This window comes from Platalea leucorodia, assembly GCF_965183815.1.
Source record: "Platalea leucorodia genome assembly, chromosome: 3".
NCBI classification, from domain to species: Eukaryota; Metazoa; Chordata; class Aves; order Pelecaniformes; family Threskiornithidae; genus Platalea; species Platalea leucorodia.
This window is the reverse complement of record NC_138825.1, coordinates 69,180,204-69,197,777: the sequence shown is the minus strand read 5'-3', so window position 1 is coordinate 69,197,777 and position 17,574 is coordinate 69,180,204. Positions and strand designations below refer to the sequence as shown.

Sequence of the window (17,574 nt, the reverse complement as noted above, 5' to 3'; positions counted from 1 at the left end):
TACAGGATCAAGATCAGAATTCTTACTTGTTGGATGGTCAATATATGCCATACAGGGGACACAATTCTTTCCGTGAGAAGTATTTCAGTGGTGTCACAAAGAGGATTGCCAAGGAAGAAAAAGACAATCAGAAGTAAAATATAATATAAACAGATTAAAAAATGAGGAAAGAATGAAGATCGTGTTTCTTTGTAAGGACATCTGGATATGAACATTCATTTGGATGCTTCAGAAAAATAAATACTGCTTTTAATTTTAAAACAAGATGAAACCCACAACACAGGTTGAGAGCAGTTCTTTTTAATTAGCTTTGTTTATAGCAGATTTTATTGTACAAGTTTTTTGAGTCTTATTTAATTTATATTTGTACTTTCAAGTACTAATGATGATTGACTAAAACCATTATTATTGTTCTTTCACCATTAATGTTTACAAAAAAGTAGTAGTATTATTTGGCTTCTTAAACTGTGAACATCTGGCTGGTTTAGAAACACGTGGTGGTGATCAAGCGTTGCTTATTAAGAAGATCATTTTCATTTGTTTTGTTTTTTTGTAAATGGTATACAATAAAACAAAAGATTGTTGTGAGTTTTTTTTTTAATTGTTGCATGAAATAACTGCTCGTATGAATTCCAGTTGCTCTGGCTGAGGCCAGCAGTGTTTAAAACAAACAAAACACACAAAGAAACAAATGCGCATGCGTGCGCACACACAGGCACACACACATACAGCGCCCAAAAGCCTCTGTGACCTGACAAACTCTGGAGAGCCTGTTAAACCCTGTGAAGCCTGTCCACATCTGAAGCTCATCTGTACCTTGGATTTGCTTTTGCATTCCTAAACCTTGACTCTTGGTCAAGCCAACTGTCTGCAAATTTTGGTTCAGAAACTGATAGTTAAAGCAGTAACAACAGCATAAAATCAGTAATGGTTCCCTAATGGTATTAAGCCTAATCAAGTCTTTGAAATTGAAGCTGTATTTGTTAAAGGGCAAACTTTGCTGAATCCACACCATGTCCATCATGAAAATACCTCATTTGAAAACCACTAAGCCCATTAATTCAGGATGTTAATGGCTCTTCTCATTTTGGTGGTCAAATATTCTTCAGCAGGGCGTTGGTGAATATACCTACTTTCTCCAGCCAGAGGAAGCCTTGCTTCTCAGCTTGCTGCAAGTCACTGACTGTGGTCATGCTACAGTCTTTGTAGAGTATAATCTTTAAGTGCCTCTCCAAATATCAGTGACACGTAGGAAGGCACGAGTCGTTGTGTGTATCTGATCGAGTTCATGAACTGAATTTGCTGTTCTCTGTGGTGTGGTCCTCAGCTGCAGCAGGGAGAGCTCACATACTTAATGACAGCTTTGTCTGACCTTCTGGATCTAATCTGTGATGTGTTAGGAAGTTCTGAAATAGTGATTTATTTTCTGCGTTTCCATTATAAATCACTTTGTTTTGAGACTTGTAATGTCAGTCATATAATAGTTGTTCTGGGCTAAACTTGGAGCAAGATCAAAGCTCAGACAATTTTTCAAAAGCAGAACTTGAATTGATCACTTTCAAATATTACATCAAAAAATTACTGCTTCTGAAAACCTGTCTTCATATTACTTCTGACTTCAATTTTAGCATTACAATTTGGCATTCAGCTTTTATTACTTTACAAATTAAAATTACTCTCTGTTCTTCATAGGCAAGGAATTTTTCTAGATGGATTTATTATGCATTTATAACTTCATTTTCATAGAAGTTACTCTACATAGACGTGATCTAAATGGTTATACAAGATGTAAGGTAGTGGCAAATCTGGCTCTGTCTATTCAAAGAGAATGATTTAGTTTATTTCTCCTCTGCCTGGTCCAACTTTTAGTCCATTCAGCAGCAGTGGTGTGGCCTCTGTTTAGCAGTTCATACATAACAGCTCTATCATTACGGGAGAATACCATTTTGAACAGAAACTGTGAGTGTGTTTGGGGTACTGCATCAACATCCGCTAATCGAAAATGGTTTAGAATTGAAATCAGATGTTCGAGCTCTGCTGATCCCCAACTTTAAAGCTGTCATTTGGAAATATTTCTGATCTCTAAACTTCTCCTCACTTCGTGCGCACGCCCCAGCCTATTGTACGCGCAGACTTGCAGAGCGGAGGCGTTTATAGCTGCAGAGCCGTGACGGAGTCCTTGCACTCGCTCTAGCGAAGGACTGACAGGCGGGTGAGTTATCCTTTCGGCAGGATTTGGCCATCGATGGCCGCGGTTTCTGGCGCTTTCGTTCGATCTGGTTCCATTCAGTCTCCTTCCGCGAGGTTCCAGTTTCCTGTCCCTGGCAAGGAGGGTCAGTTCACGAGCCCGCGCTGAACTCACGCCGTTGTCATTCTCTCCTTTGGGGTGGTTTATGCCATTTTCCAGTTTTGAAAAATAAACGTTATTGTTGGAGCGCTTTGTTGCGCTGCAGCAAATTGGACGGAGGGAGGAGCTGAAAGCGGCTGCGAGGTCATATGGGCAGAGGCTGTCTCTTGCTGTAGGGAGCGATTTGTGAGGCAACGAAGGGAAAGAGCCCCCTCCTTTCACAGAATCCCTTTACCTGGCGGTGGTGTTCCTGGCTGCCAAGCCTCCCACGTAGCTACGGGAAGAGGAAGCGGAAAAGTAGCCGACATAGATTTTCTCTTCATTGCTTTTGTGCCCTACCTACTCTCTCTCGCCCATACTTTTTTTAATTAGTGGCCAGTTTGAACAAGTTTGGCAGAAGGTCAAGGTTTGATGCGGTCTTACAGATAACAGGGAGCTACAAATATTGTTGAAATAGGCAGAGGTGTTGAAGAAAAAGACCTAGTTAATATCTTCCAGGGAAAAGGTGGTAATATGAGTTCAACTCTCATTAAACATCAGAGAACCCATGCGGAAACAAGATCTGGAGACAAAAACTCTCCCCAATGTTTTTTGTTGCTCCTGTGACAACCAGTGCTGCTCCTGCTACTTCTTCATCTTCTCTTTAAAACAAAAAGACCCCCAAAAAGCGGACAAAGAGCTTTTTTAGAAGGAACATAAAGGTCTTGGCTGAACTTTCCACTTCCACTCAAGCTCTGAGACCAACTCACAAAAACTCAGACTCAGTAGTTTCTCCTTATCACTCTAATGAGAGACGTCAAGCAGATGTGTCAGCTTGCTGAACATCTCAAGGAGAGTGCAGTCCTCCCTTCAAACCGACCTAAGAAACTGGTGTCTGTTATTGGGACAACATCTAACTCTGGGTTTCCTCTAGTAGAGCAGGCTTTTTGTTTCCCCAGCACTCGTTGCTGGACTTTGTACTGGTACCATGCACTGCAGCAACGTCCACTCACTGGATACGGGCACTTCAACAGCAACTCTTGAAGTTTGGTTTTGGTGGATCCTTCCTTCCCCTCTACCTGTTCAGCGGGGCTGGAAGACCGTGGTGGAAGTCCTTAACTGTTCGGCGTCTCTTCTTTTTCCATTAGACTAGTATTTTAGCTCCAAGTTGTGACTTACAGGAGGGTTGTAGGTATCCATGCACGTGGCAGTTGGCAGAAGGCAGTCCAATTTTTGTGAGTTCTCAGTCAAGGCTCACCTGTCCAAAAATGCTGCTAAGAAGATAAAGTACGGGCTTTCTCTCAGGCTGTTTTGATATTGGTTAACTGTAGAGATGTTATAGGGAGGAAACACCTTAATAATTCTGAATCTTCTCTTTCCTTCTGTCACTGCTTTTTAAGATTTCTTCATAATGGTTATTTCCACTGTCCCCAGGACAACTCCGCAGCCTCAGGGCCACCAGCCAGAGAAGGGTGTCACAGAGATGGCGACCCCGTGACTTTGCGCTGTCCTCTGGCCGCAGGTTTTCCAGAGACAAAAATGTCCAGTTGGAGAGGGCAAGACCGGAGCAGACGATAGGCAGGGGTTACGGGTTTCCCTGTCGGACAACAAGCAGCTCTGGGGTTAGCTGACAGGAGGCTGATGAAGTCTCCAAAAGGCAAAGGTTGTTCTCTGCTGGCTCAGCTCCTGTCACCACCATGTTTCTCTTTTCTGACTCTTCCTTCCAACCCTTCAGAGAAGCTGAGAAGAAAAATTTAATGTGTTCTTTCTTTGCTGTTTAGCTTGGTCTGCAGTTTAAAGTGAGGTCCAGAGTTGAACAAGGCTGTCTTTTCAGTCTGGAAACTTCTTCACTGCTCCTAAAAAAACCAGAGTTGTGGGTACCCAGGAGAATGCAGAGGACAGTATCCCTCTCTGCCTTACTCTTCTGTTTGCTATTTGGAAAAAACGGGTTTTTAACCTTGTTCTTTTATGTCATTGATTCTGGTGATCACATAAAACATAAAATAAATAAACAGCGAAATACATCTTAGCTGCCTCCATGCTACCCTTTTTAATATATTTCTCTGATGTTCTCTTATTGGCTTATTGGACTGTAAAAATCTCCGTTGAGGGATGTGTCCTCACAACTGTTTTCATTATAGTTTTCTATCATCATGGCTGCTGTCACTTTGTACAGTGCCTCTCATCAGTTACAGCTTTCCTGGGCCTATGGATGGGGAGGACACCACCCAAAAGAGATGTCAGCTCTCTGTTAGCTAAAAGGCCTCGTCAGACCCAAGGTCCCGGAGAAAGGACAATCTGTCTGGCTACGCTAAGGGTATGAGGCCTCAAGACAGGTTTGCTAAGTAAGATCTTTCTTAATTCTTGTAGGTTACTTAAACCTGGGCAGCTGAAAGGTAAAATCCATTGATAGGAGGGAGATCTTACTGTCTGTACTGCCACTGTTGTGATCTTGGGTATCCGTACGCTCAGTGAGGTGCCCAGGAGATGCGTTACGGATTGCTGACAACCCACAGCAGACCTAGGCGCAGGAGGCTTCGACCCTGCATGTCAGCTTTGACAAGGAGTATTTTGAGTACAGCTGGGTGGGAACAGGACATTTTGCTTCATTTAAAATTTCCCCAAAGTTAATTTTTTTAAATTCCATGTTTGGGTGCTGGAAAGAGACCATTTTGTACAAAAATACAGTGCTTGCCAATGATCATCTGAGATTCTAATCCAAAATTTCTGTTGCTTTACATAAAAATAGTTAAAATAAAAAAAAAAAAATCTTACCTTCTAAAGATGTCCAAACAGGATAGTATTATCACTGTTTTAATTCTCTCCAAAACTAAGTTTTATTTAAAAATTACTTTTCAATTTTTTTTTCCAATGAAAATGCCACTTGCTGTATAAAATTCTAATATAAAACTTGTTCTTCATGGGTTCATTCTAATAAATTTTTCACTAATAAAGTGTAAAATAATAGGTCATGTTACTGTATGTGATGGGATAAATAGTTAATTCTAATCAAATACGTAACTCCTAACTAAACAATCTTATCTCTGTAAGGAGATATCATTGGCAAAATAGTCATATAGCAATTAATCATAATACTTCCTTCTTTAAGAGTCCATCCCAACAGATGGGATGTCTCTGAGTGATGACTAAGGATGGATGTTCAGTGCCATGACTGGACAGCCCAGAGTGTCTTTGCTTTATCCTGAGACTGATACGAGAGATTTCTATTCAACATTGGGAATCATGCTGGTGATTGATTGCATTTTGGAGGCAAGACTAATCCTTGATCTATCTATCTTTTTTTCTATTGAATGCAGCACTAGGAGACATGCAAGTGTAATTTCAGTACAGGATAAATTTAGCTATGAAAGTTAACAAGTAATAGGGAAGGTTCATAAAACATTGTGATTTTTGGCTAGAGATGAAACATAGCTATGTGGAGAAAATCCTGTGAGGAGGTGGATCTATTCGATTGGAAGGATAGGTCCTTACACACAGGCAGTCTTCTCCACTGAGTTGTGGTCCCATTCTTCGTGCAAATGTAGTGTGATGGGTGGAATGATGCCTCTCTGACCACAGTTCATGCCTTTATAAATTGTTCTGCTCTACAGGTTTGTTTTGAGGCTGTTTGCATAAAGCTGTGGGATCCTGAGATGAGAAGTGCTAGGCAGGTGCAACGTGTTTATTGCAATAATAGTTGTGGCAGAGGCTAGGATAACCAGAATCATGAGGAGCACCATAGGACACACGCTCCTGTCTTGGAGAGAACCTTGAGTCTTGCTAATAAACAGACCCCTAGCAATTTAGGAAAGTTTTGGGAAGTTTCTACTCTCTCTTCAAAACGTGTATGTGGCAGAGAGTACTTGTATGCCTTTGCTTGAACCTCATTCCTTAACACAACACAACCTGGAAAAAGGTAATGAAATTACATGAGAAAAGGGGCTGGTTCGCTTAATCAGTAAATATTTGTCAAAGCTGGCATTTGCAAAATGTCCTGTTTTAGTCTCCACGGCTTGCAACAGGAGCTGTCACAGAGGTGCCTGTGCACCTATGGGTGGTTCTTCGGTAGTGGTTACTGGAAAGCAGCTGCTTCTGTAGCGTGATGCCTCTGCTCAGTCCTGTAATTGCAGAGCAGCTGGTACAGACAGTGGTGAACACGCTTCTGCATGTTGGGCAAATACGCGCAAGCGCCCAAGCACCGCCTGCGTCGTTCTGCCTCCCCGTTCCGGCGTTCCCCAGAGCCGCCTGACAAGCTGCGGGCTGAACCCGATAAACGGCTGCTGCCTGCTGCGGGGAATGACCTGCCAAAAAACCGCACGGGCCCCGGCCCGCTGGGGCCAGGGAAGCAGGACCTCCCCTCTCACCCCCAGCTGCCCTGCCTCGTTATAAAGCAAAAAAAAAATTCTACCTCAGTAAGAAATTAATTTTATAATAACCGTAGAATAGCATTTTTAGCCTTATGTAAAGATGTCAAAGAAGGCAAAGATAGGGACTATTTCTTAATTAAATATAGATTTTCTTCTGGATTTTGTTTTCACTCTAAAAGCAAACCAAAACATGTTTGTGCCAAGGACTGTTATATCCCACCCCCCTTTCTCTTTTTTTTTTAAGCGTATTTTTATATGCTTGGCAGAATTAATGGTGAAAATCTTTCCAGCTGTGACTTTGCCAGAATCCCTTTCTGAAGCTCCTACTAATTTGGATTAAAACTGGATGGATGAAAGCCTCAAACAGCTAATGCTGGCAGTAGATTTGCTGAGGCCCCACAGCATATACTTCTCCAACTGTTCTTATCTTCTGAGGAAAAAAAAAAGGCAAAAAAAAAAAGCAAACATAATTTTGTAATTACACAGTTGTTAGCGCTCTGCCTGCCTTTCCCCTCCCTGGGCTGGGGCAGCGGGCATCTGCGTGCGGGGCACGGAGCCGGCAGCCGGCGGCTCCTGCCCTCCCGCGTAGCCGGCTGGGGCTGCCCGGTGCGGGACGGACCTCTGGCTTCTGCAGGGCGAGGTTTTGATTGCAGGGTGGCGGGTTTTTTTAAGCGCTATCTCATACCAGCTACTCTTTGTATTAACAGCCAGCGTGGATTTTAAGAGAGAGTTGCCACACTGGGAAGTCACTGTTCAAAACGGCAAAGGTGGGTGCGCAAGCCTGTCATTGCAGGGACCTGAAGCCACCGAGCCTCCCCAGTCCCAGCTGCTGGGCGCTCACCTCGCTTGCTTAATTCTAGCAGCATTGGCGCCGTGTTTTCTTACTGTCCAGGCTTCCTGGAGCCAGCAGCTGCAAGCTCTCCTACTGCCACAAACAATTAAATTAATTTCTTTAAATTGGACAGATCAATCTCTGGCAAGTGGCCCGTGTTCCTTCCCCTCCTCCCTCTCACCAGGAGAGTCTTCTGGAAGCTTGTGAGCTTACTAAGGCCTTGCGTGGTGTGTTCCTCTCGTCACAACCACGCTGAGAGCGAGCAAAGGCCGTGCTCTGAACGCCGGCAGTGCCGTGGGACGCTGACAGCCTCTTCCCGTGGCCTTGCCAGAGGCTGCCCCCTCCACCAGCGCAGCCCCTCCAGGTGGGAGGCTGCAGCTCGCAAGCACATCCAAAAGCTACTTGTGAGCACGTCGGCTTAGATGCCATCACTTGCCAGAGAGGATGGCAGGAGGTCCTTGCTGCAGATGCTCTGAGCACCTTGCTCACCTGCCTGGAGCACCTCCTGCATGGAGAGGGAATACCAATACTACCAGTTATATTTATGGCATATTCTGTCAATCATTATGAACAAGAGCAACAGCAGCTTTCCCAAATGGACCACTTACAATTTCTGGTAAATCTGAAGATTGTGAAGGAGGTGGCCACTGCTAAAGCATTATGGGGGATGGTGTAGGCAGCAGCATCTCCTGTCTCCAGGCTGTGCCTGCTGGCACGGAAAGCCGTGCAGCCCCTCTGACCTCCTGCAGAACACCTACCCCTTCCACTCATTTCCACTGGCCTGGGGACTTCGCTTTTGAAGGGTGTGCTCCTTGTCACCGTTCGCCGCTGGTTTTCTCCCCTGGTTGTTCAGCAGGTGTGAGCAGATGCTTGACGGGCTGCCTCAACTTGCCTCCCAGCTCCTTTGAAGGAACAGGGGAAACGCACAGTGACTGAGCTCTTCTTTCCTTCTTAGGATGCCTTGAGGTAGGGATGAATGTAGTCTAAAGGAGGCAGAAAAAGGAAAGTGAAATGTCCCAGCTGAAGTCCAGCCTGTCTTTCAGTCAGGAGAGGCAGCACTGGGGTGTATTTTCAGCCATCATCCTGCATATTTCCATACCAAATGTGCACAGTCTGTGAGCAAGAAGTACTTCTTCCCTGACTGCCACCTTTGCAAATGCATTTTGAGTTCTGTAACAGCAAGTGGATTTTTTCTACTCATCCTGTTACAAGCAGAAACAGTTATTCAGGATTATGTATTCTCCTTACAAATTCTTTATAAAGCTATTGCTTTCAGATTGTGCCCTTGAAAACATCTGCCACAATCCACCTGTTTATAGTATTAGTGCAAAAACAAGGCATGAATTTGGACACGCTTCTTTTTCAAGATATATTGTTTAATCATCTTCTAATTATCAAGAATCAGCAGGTCTTGAATCTCACTTTTGAAGTCATTAATAAAAAATATTTTAATGGGTTGCTTTGCTTTTCCATCAACTTGTAACTCTGAGGCTGGCAGGTCAGAACCTAAAAGTCCGTAACGTAAGCCACAAGGAGCATTAATTTTTGCATGAGCAATTCCAGCTGTATTCAGTGGCAATAATGCGTGCCATTCAGAGAAGAGAATTTAGGTAAAAGATAATATAGAAAGTTCTTTGTTGACAGTAAGGCCGATGTGATCCTTACAGTGATAATGGATTGAAATGAACTTCCTGAAAAAGCTAAAGCTTTTAACAAAGTAACCTAGTAAACGATGGAAATTACACAATTTTAGTTTAATATGATGAAGTTTTTAATTCATTCAACTCTACAAGAACAGCAAGACATGGAAGATTTTTGAATCCTTCCTCTGATTTTTCGTCTCGCTAAGAATCATTTGTACTTTAGAAATGTATACCTAATTAACAAGAGCTATCCATTTAACTCACTAGCAATGAATGGGACAAGATAGTTTATTGTTTCCCATGATACTTCATTCTCTATTGATTTATGGAAATCAGGCATGGGTTGGGAATGACACTTCCAAAATTTGAGTTGTTGAAACCATACGATACTCTGATTTTTTAGAATTTCACATAGCAGGCTTTCAGGAATTGCTACAAGTTTGAGAAAGCCTGCTTTCCAGATACCCATTTTGAGTGGTATTGATTGTTTTAATTTCCTTTAATTTCTTTTATTAACTGGGTCTCATATCAAGATTGGTACTGCTGATCAAGTTGGCAGGCCAATACTTTGTCTTTTACGAAACTGGCACAACATTCGCTTTATTCCAAATATCTTAAGTTTCTGCAACACACTGACAATCAATATTTAGACTGAGGTTTGACTTACCTAATCTTTCCTGTCAACATCTATATCTAAAGCAGTTATGTTAGTCTCCTTCTAGCCAATGGAGAGGAATAAGTCCAGAGCACTTGTCAGTCTGCTCTTCTAGAGCTCTTGGATATGCACAACTCAGACTTGCTTGTTTAAGAATTACTCTAGTTGGTAATGTTGTAGCATCTATTTTTTTATTGAAACTCTTTGTTTACAGTGAGGCCAGTTAATTCACCTTAATTTCATATATGCATATCAGCTGCTGCTTCTATAACGCTGGATAAGAATATTTATGAAATAGTTCTGTGTCTTCATTTTCATCTACTTTGTCCATCCAAAAAGGTTTTGATATACAGCAAAAACCAAGAATTCAACAAACACACAGGAGAGCAAACACCCAAACATCAAAATCTCTCTTAGTGTCTTTTGGTAGTCACAGAATTTATTTCCCTTTGTCCTTTTGGCCACCTTATCAGTTTTCTGGCTTATGATTTCTATGAGTTGCTGCCTACTTCTCCTTTTTTCCTGAGTTATCTAAATATTTGTACCGCTAATTTTACGTCCCCTTTCACTAGATTGTTACTTTATATGTATGATGCTTTGGGGAGCTGATGGGTGAGATACAAATCCTGCTTGGGAGTACCGGATTACATTTCATGAAAGGTTCTGCAGATGAGTTATTGCTCCGCAGCAGGTCCTCAGCCTGCGGTTTCACAAGCAGGCAAGCTAATGTGACAGTGCAGTGCTGCTGAAAGGAGAGGTTTTGTGCCTTTTCCCTATTCCCTGGTCCTGGCTTCTCTCATGCTGTGCTCAGCAGAGTTGCCCACTCTTGCACTGACTCTGGTTCTTACTGGAGCCTTTCTTGTGCCAGCTGAATTTACTAAGCCAGCAGAAAACTATTCTTTTTGCTGAAAAAGATTACTGCAAGGGAGTGAATTTCCTTCCGTCGGAGGTGAGCTGTTGGATCAGCTCGCTGCGGTCATGAAACTGTGGTCTCCGTCACATCGCTCCTAGACCTAAGGCTGACTGCGGAGATTATGCAGCTCCTCGATGAATCGCCCAAGAACCTCCTGGCAGGAGGAGGAAAGCAGCTGATGGTCTTTTGTGTCACAGTGGGCTTTGTTGAACGTAAAACTGTGGAAGGTTGAAGAAGAAAAGTCATTAGCTGCCTTTCTCAACACAGATTGACCATGTCTTTGAGAAAACGAAAGATAAACTAAAGTGAGAAGGATTGCCTTTGGGGGTTATTTACTCACCTGCAACTTATGCTGTATTGTGTTTTTGTTTTAAATGAAGAGCTATGTTGTGGCTGCTGAAAGCTTTCTTTTCTTGTTGTGATCCAGGGACAGGATGTGCCAAAGTTAACCCAGAGGAACCAGGAGGATCGGTAGTGGAGCCGCAAGTGGGCTGTTGGTCCGTGGGATTTAGCACCTCGGAGGGGCATGAAGAGGTTTGCAGCCCCGGGGCACTTGCAGCCTCTCTTCAGGTTCCGGAGGGTTTTGAGGTGTCTAAAAGTCCAGCCACAGTGTGTGTTACAGCAGCAAAAATTTCCTTTTTTTGTATGTGATTGTGGATCTTTAGGTATTCAGTGCTCTCTTTTTTAATACCTCCTAATTATTGCTTCTGTTTTTTTCCTTTCAAAAATTCTTTCTCCAAGCTGATCTGGCTCATAATAGTTTCCAACCCTGTGAAACTGGCCCTTTTGGAGCATAATGTGTTTCTGATTTGGTCTTTGTCCTGTTTGGATTTGCATCTCAGTGGCTACTGATTTTTTACCGAGAAATTAGTTCTTTCCTCTTAGTCTGTCAACTGAGGGGTGGCCTGGGATTCCTTTAATTTGGATGCTGCAACTTTTTGACCGAGGCATTTCAAAGATCATGCCTGGGTAGCTGGTGTGAGGATGCGTTGGTTTTTTTTTCTCTCTCTGAGTGTGGTTTGGTGAGACAGTCCTTGTCTGTGTGGGTAAGTTCTAAGTAGCAGGACATAAACCAGACTCAGTGTGTGAAATCACTGACTAGTTAATCCCACCCTGAATAGTATGGGGAGCAGCAGTGTTGTGTAGCAAGTTAAGTCAGTTACCCAGCAAACAGCAGCATGTGGAGGAGTTTTGGGGGGTGTTTGGAACGAGATGCTCTGTATACTCGTGGGGGTATTTACACCCTACGTGCTGAGCTGATGAAGTGGTACAAGAGTGACAGAGCAGCAGTTGTGACTGCAATGGGTACCCCAGATTTTATATCCTGCCTGAAGCCTGAAGGGGTTTTCTGTGTGTGAAATGCAAGCAGGCATTCATCTCTGAGGCTGAGAACATCTTCCCATGTGGAACATCGGCCTTCAGGAATGCAGGGTGAAGACTCCTTTTATATAGTGCTGTGGCCAGTCTTTCTACGAATTATATAGGAAGCTAGGACTCCTTATTCTGCAAAGCTTCCAGCCACAGAGCTTGCATAATTATTTAATGTATTTATATAAACCATCAGCTCTGGGTCCCCCAGCATAAGAAAGGCATGGACCTGCTCAAGCGGGTCCAGGGGAGGGCCATGAAGATGATCAGGGGGCTGGAGCACCTCGTCTATGAGGACAGGCTGAGAGAGTTGGGGTTGTTTAGCCTAGAAAAGAGAAGGCTCCAGGGAGACCTTATTGCTGCCTTTCAATACTTAAAGGGGACCTACAGGAAAGATGGGGAGGGACCCTTTGTCAGGGAGCATAGCGATAGGACAAGGGGTGATGGCTTTAAACTGAAAGAGCGTAGATTTAGATTAGGTATTAGGAAGAAATTCTTCACTCTGAGGGTGGTGAGGCACTGGAACAGGTTGCCCAGAGAAGCTGTGGATCCCCCCTCCCTGGAAGTGTTCAAGGCCAGGTTGGATGGGGCTTTGAGCAACCTGGTCTGGTGGAAGGTGTCCCTGCCCATGGCAGGGGGTTGGAACCAGATGATCTTTGAGGTCCCTTCCAACCCAAACCATTCTGTGATTCTGTGATTTGAGTGTCTTGCATTCTTGAATGCATTTGTCCTCACAAGATCCTTATGAAATAGATATTATTCCCATCATACAAATGTGACATGCCCAAGGTCATACATGATGTCATAGTGGAGCAGGAAAATTAACATCTCCAAAGTCTCAGGTTAGCTCCCAAACCACTCCATCATCTTTTCTTCTAGAGTTGATCACAACCAGCTCACAATGCCATACATCCACTGGGATTTTTTTCTGTGCTAGGAGATCGGGGAAGCAAAATGTTCTGGATGTGTTAATCTAAATCTGGATCTATCTGTGAAACTAGTAATTTTGTAGGGTTCTGTCGTAGCATTTAATAGTTTAGTGCTTGTGGGCACCGTTTACATTCATTTGCTTTCTAACTGGAAAGAACCAATGATCCATAGAAGTGTACTGAAAATACATGGAAGAAAGACTAATTTTAAAATTGATAGGGAAATTCACGGTGAACTAGAAAGCAATTGTCCACAATATACTGCACGTTCTCTTGAACAAAATACAGGTTATGTAAACTGCTTGGTACCATGAGCAACAATGCAAGCGGATTTGTCAATGATTGTTAAATATTTCTGGACAATTAGTATGATCTTCAAGTAAAACTTCAAAGGTTGAAATCTGCACAATTGGTTTCATTCACTCTGACTTGTCATTTGTAAGGAAGGTACTCTTTATTTTATACTGAACTACAGCAAACAGATCAAGACTAGGAAACTAAGAGAATTAATCCTTTATTGTAGCGATTATCTTCAAAACTTGTCCGAAAGATTTTTTCCACAAAAGACCCAACTGTGTTACAGTTTCCAAAGAAAAAAATGAATGTTTGTGATTGCCAATGTCAAGAAAGACCAATTTATCTATGGAGCATTGCTAGTCTGTGAGCACCGATGGTGCTGGGACTAAAATGTACTCATAGAATTTCATTAAAACTGGTTAGTAATTGGTGCTTACCACTCCACATCTAAAATAAGTGCCTGTCTTATTTAACTCAGTGTTGTGCTGAGATGATACTCAGTATGAGGGACACAAGAATAACATTTAATTTTTAAGAAAGCTTTATCTTTTTAATGGCAGACCTTCACAGGAGTCATATGAGAACGGAGATGTCATTTAAAACTTACTATTCTTCCGTGTCACCTTCAGGCACGTTTTGCCAGATCTGAAATCTAGAGCAGTGTTGACACTATTCCCTCACTCCAGAGAGAATAGACCATTCAGATCGTCCTCCATCACTCAGCAGAGCTGTGACAAGGTGAAGAGAAAAACATCACAACATTTCAGAGAGTCTGTCTTAGCCTTCTTCACAGGATGCAACACATCAGTGCAAAGACAGAAGACAGGGTGGTAAGGTACCTCCAGCACATGCCTAGAAGATTATTTTCAAAGTTTTCTGTTTGTTCTTCTAGAAATGAATTCCCACTCTATGATGATGGATATTTTCAGTCTTAAAGGTAAGAGGCTAGACTATCAGATTACAGGCTACCAGATATGGACAACTGATCATGTTGGCTCTTCCAGCAGCCTGTGTTTTTATGTCTGTGCTTAACTCCACCTTTCTAACCTTCACTGCTGCAGATGGATACTGGACTGCTATTTCTAGATGAAATTAGAATAATAGACGCTAGAGATGGAAAAATACCTAATGGTCCATTCCCCTGTAGCTGCCAAATAGACTTTATTAAAAAAATTGCAGGCAAATATCTTTCATGGCAATCTTTTACCATGAAATATTACATCCTCTTTATAGTCTGGGCAGAGAGCAGGAAATCTAACCGCTTCTTGGCTTAAGGTTTTGCCAGTCTGTGTAAGCTTGGTACCCAAAGACTCTATTTTGGTACCAGTTGCCTTTTGCTTTGTAGATTTGGAGCATCTGGAAAGTTGGATAGGGCAGTTTTTAAAGTGTCCAACTAATCTGTTGTGTTAATACCTAAGTTCTGAAAAAGGGGGTGAAGAATATCTGTTGAATTGCAAACGTTAAGCACCCAGTCCCACAGATGGCTTTATTTATAGCTCAAGGCACAAATGCTGTAACTTTGCAGTAGTCCCTGCAGTAACTGTAGGACGACTTTGTAGCTACAGTGGTTGAATGTACTTCACTTTGACTCACTGTCAAAAATATCGCTGTTGTGAGTGGGACAAAAGGGGTGCCTTTCTTCAAAATGATCCCTATCTGCTGGCTGTCCTATCAGATACATAACTGCAGTGTTGCTTCTGAGTTTCCTCAGAACTGATCTCAATATGGGATTTTATAAACCAGGGTTTTCAGCATTCAAAGGCTTGTGGGGGTAGGGGTGAGGGTGGACGGGGGGGTTTTGTAAATCTGGACTCTGTAGAAGTAACTAAAATGCCTCATTTAGGTTATTGAACCCATAATGGAAAAACAGCCCTGCAGACACTGTAATGGTTTAATTGGTATTCAATTGCTTGTACTTTTTCAGGCTTTTCAAAGAAAATATCAAAGATTGAACTATAAAACCAGATGTGTATCTCCAGAGACTTAAATTGTCCAGTTTCCAGTGACATGCTTTAATTCTCCTCCCACTGAGTAATTTTACATTGGCGCAAGTCCTTTGGATAAGAAAGGGCAACTGACCCCTCCAAAATTATCGTTCATACATTGAGCTGGAAACAATGGGACCTCACAAAATCTGTAATCTCATTAATTATAGTTGTATATGTATATTTTTTAATTCTGAATGCTCTAATTAATGTCTTGGGGGTGATCCGAAGGAAGACTTCAGTCTGTGCAGTTTTGCACATGCTTAGGTGCTTAGCCAGCTTTAGAAATTATTATAGGTAAGGAATTACTGACGACAAAGCTTTTCCACTCCTTTCCCCATTCCTCCCCCTCTCGCTCCCCACATCGTTACTTAGATTTCAGTTAGTTCAGGTGCTCCCTGTTACATAAATATCTGCCTGAAAAAAAAAAAAGACAACCAAACCAAGAAAACCCAGCCCCCAAAAAACCCCCAACAAAGCCTGGGTTTGTGTTCTGAAGGTCCCAAGTCTTTGTTTCAGCTGGTACTTGTGAGAAAGGGGGTCCTGCTGTGGCCAGCTTCGAGGTGACACACCAGCGGCCAGTGGCGGGTCCCCTCTTAGCACCTGCCTGGACGGGCGGTTAGAGGGGAAAGGGATCTGTGCCGGGGTGTCACAGGCCGAGACAGACACCCATTCTCCCCACCGTGGTGGGAAGCCAGCGTTGTTGTGTTGAGCTGCTTTATTTTGTGCTGTTGATGCCTTTTCTGAAGCAGGACATCGTGCCCTGACGTGCAGGGCTTGGAAGGACCAAAATGTGCCATTTGCTTGGCTCCAAACATGTCTCCCTCATGCCAGTAAAACCACCCACCCCTTTGCAGGTGGTAGAGCAGCTGATCTCTTGGGCTGGGCACTGATGACCTGAGTTCTCCTGGTGACAGCCGTTCTTCTGGGAACAAATTGTGGTAATTCAGTCAGGTGAATGGCTGGGACCTCTACTTACAATGTGCAACAGAGCAATAAGGTGGGATAGGGATTTAAACCCAAAGGAAATAGCCTCTGTTTATATGAATTGGAAGAGAGTTTGAAATCCCAAGGTCTCATCTTGTTCTGGTTTCTTTGTGGGTTCACCTTCCTCTTTCCTACTCATTACTTATGACAGAATGAAGTTTACTGAGACCTTTCATTTTTCTGACTCCTGTCCCAGAAGCAGAAACTCAGGATGAGGTAGGATCTACGCCAGCCTCGGTTTCTTTTCTGTTCTCCACCAGTTGTCATCCGAGTATTAATTACATCAATATACATACAATAACATATATATTGGAGAAACAGATACAAAGTATGATTTCTACTAAAAATGATCACTTTATTTATTATGGAAACCACGATCTTGCCTGTTATCATTGGTTTAAAATATGACTAATTGTTTGGACAGACCAGCAGTTTAGTTGGATGGTTGGCTAAACTGTGTAAGTTGTTTAAGAGTGAAGTAGTTGATTTTGATGGTAAAATATGCTCAAATATTATTACAGTTGTGTGTTTGCCTGAAAATTGAGGAGAAAGGTTTTTTTTTTTTTTCTTTTTTTGGCTGAATTCTTGGTTTTCTTGGCCAAGGAAATTGTTCAGTGTCAATCTGATTTGCAAATAAATTGTTCAGTGGAGACCCGTAACTGTTTATTAGAGCTGTTGGGGTAATGCTGAGATTGGGGACCTTTTGTTAGAGATGGAGGGCAGAAATTGCTTTTGTTAAAGAGTCTGAGGAATAGAATGAGCCTGAACTTATTATTAATTCTACTTGCAAGAGAAGAAATTGGAAACCTGCAAAATAAAGGGTCACTCATCTACTTCCAGCTCCATTTCTGTTGCAGCTAAGATCTTGGGAGAGGTTGATCTGTCTGTTTTAGGGTTATATTTTTCCCTTCATAATCTAGCTTTGAAAGTCATATGGCAGAGAGCAGGGAGACTTGTAACATCTTTGAATAAGGGTAGTATTTCTGAACCTTTCTTGATTGAAGAATGATGTAGTCCTATAAAAGTCTATGAACCTTTCTGTATCCCACTCTTGGATAAAAGGGTCAGTAATAAGTAAGAAAATCTTCGGCAATTGAGCTAATCACTTTGCAAAATCCTAGCTGAATCTTGTAATCAAACAATTTGATTAGAAGTATTGATAATAAAAATGTCTTTACACCTGCCAATAGATCCTGCCAACCCATAAAAACTGATGGCTGAGTGACTGGCTCCCACTGTTTTCTCCAGCAGGCAGTGATGCTTCCCAGCAAA

The 17,574-nt window shown here is 42.5% G+C and overlaps 1 protein-coding gene across 3 annotated transcripts in view; it reads left to right on the top strand.

The window, feature by feature from the left end:
• TRMT11 (tRNA methyltransferase 11 homolog) overlaps positions 1-572 on the top strand; it is a 33,167-nt gene extending 32,595 nt beyond the window's left edge. Inside the window, exon 13 of one of the 3 annotated variants that reach the window (XR_014227663.1) lies at positions 6-134. Coding sequence is in view for 2 of the 3 variants with exons in the window: in XM_082306891.1 (XP_082163017.1) it covers positions 6-137 (132 nt within the window). In the remaining variant the exon portion in view is untranslated. Of the gene's footprint in view, positions 1-5 lie in introns of all 3 variants that reach the window. The other 2 variants (XM_082306891.1, XM_082306890.1) reach the window with 2 other exon arrangements.
• The last annotated feature ends 17,002 nt before the right edge of the window (positions 573-17,574 follow it).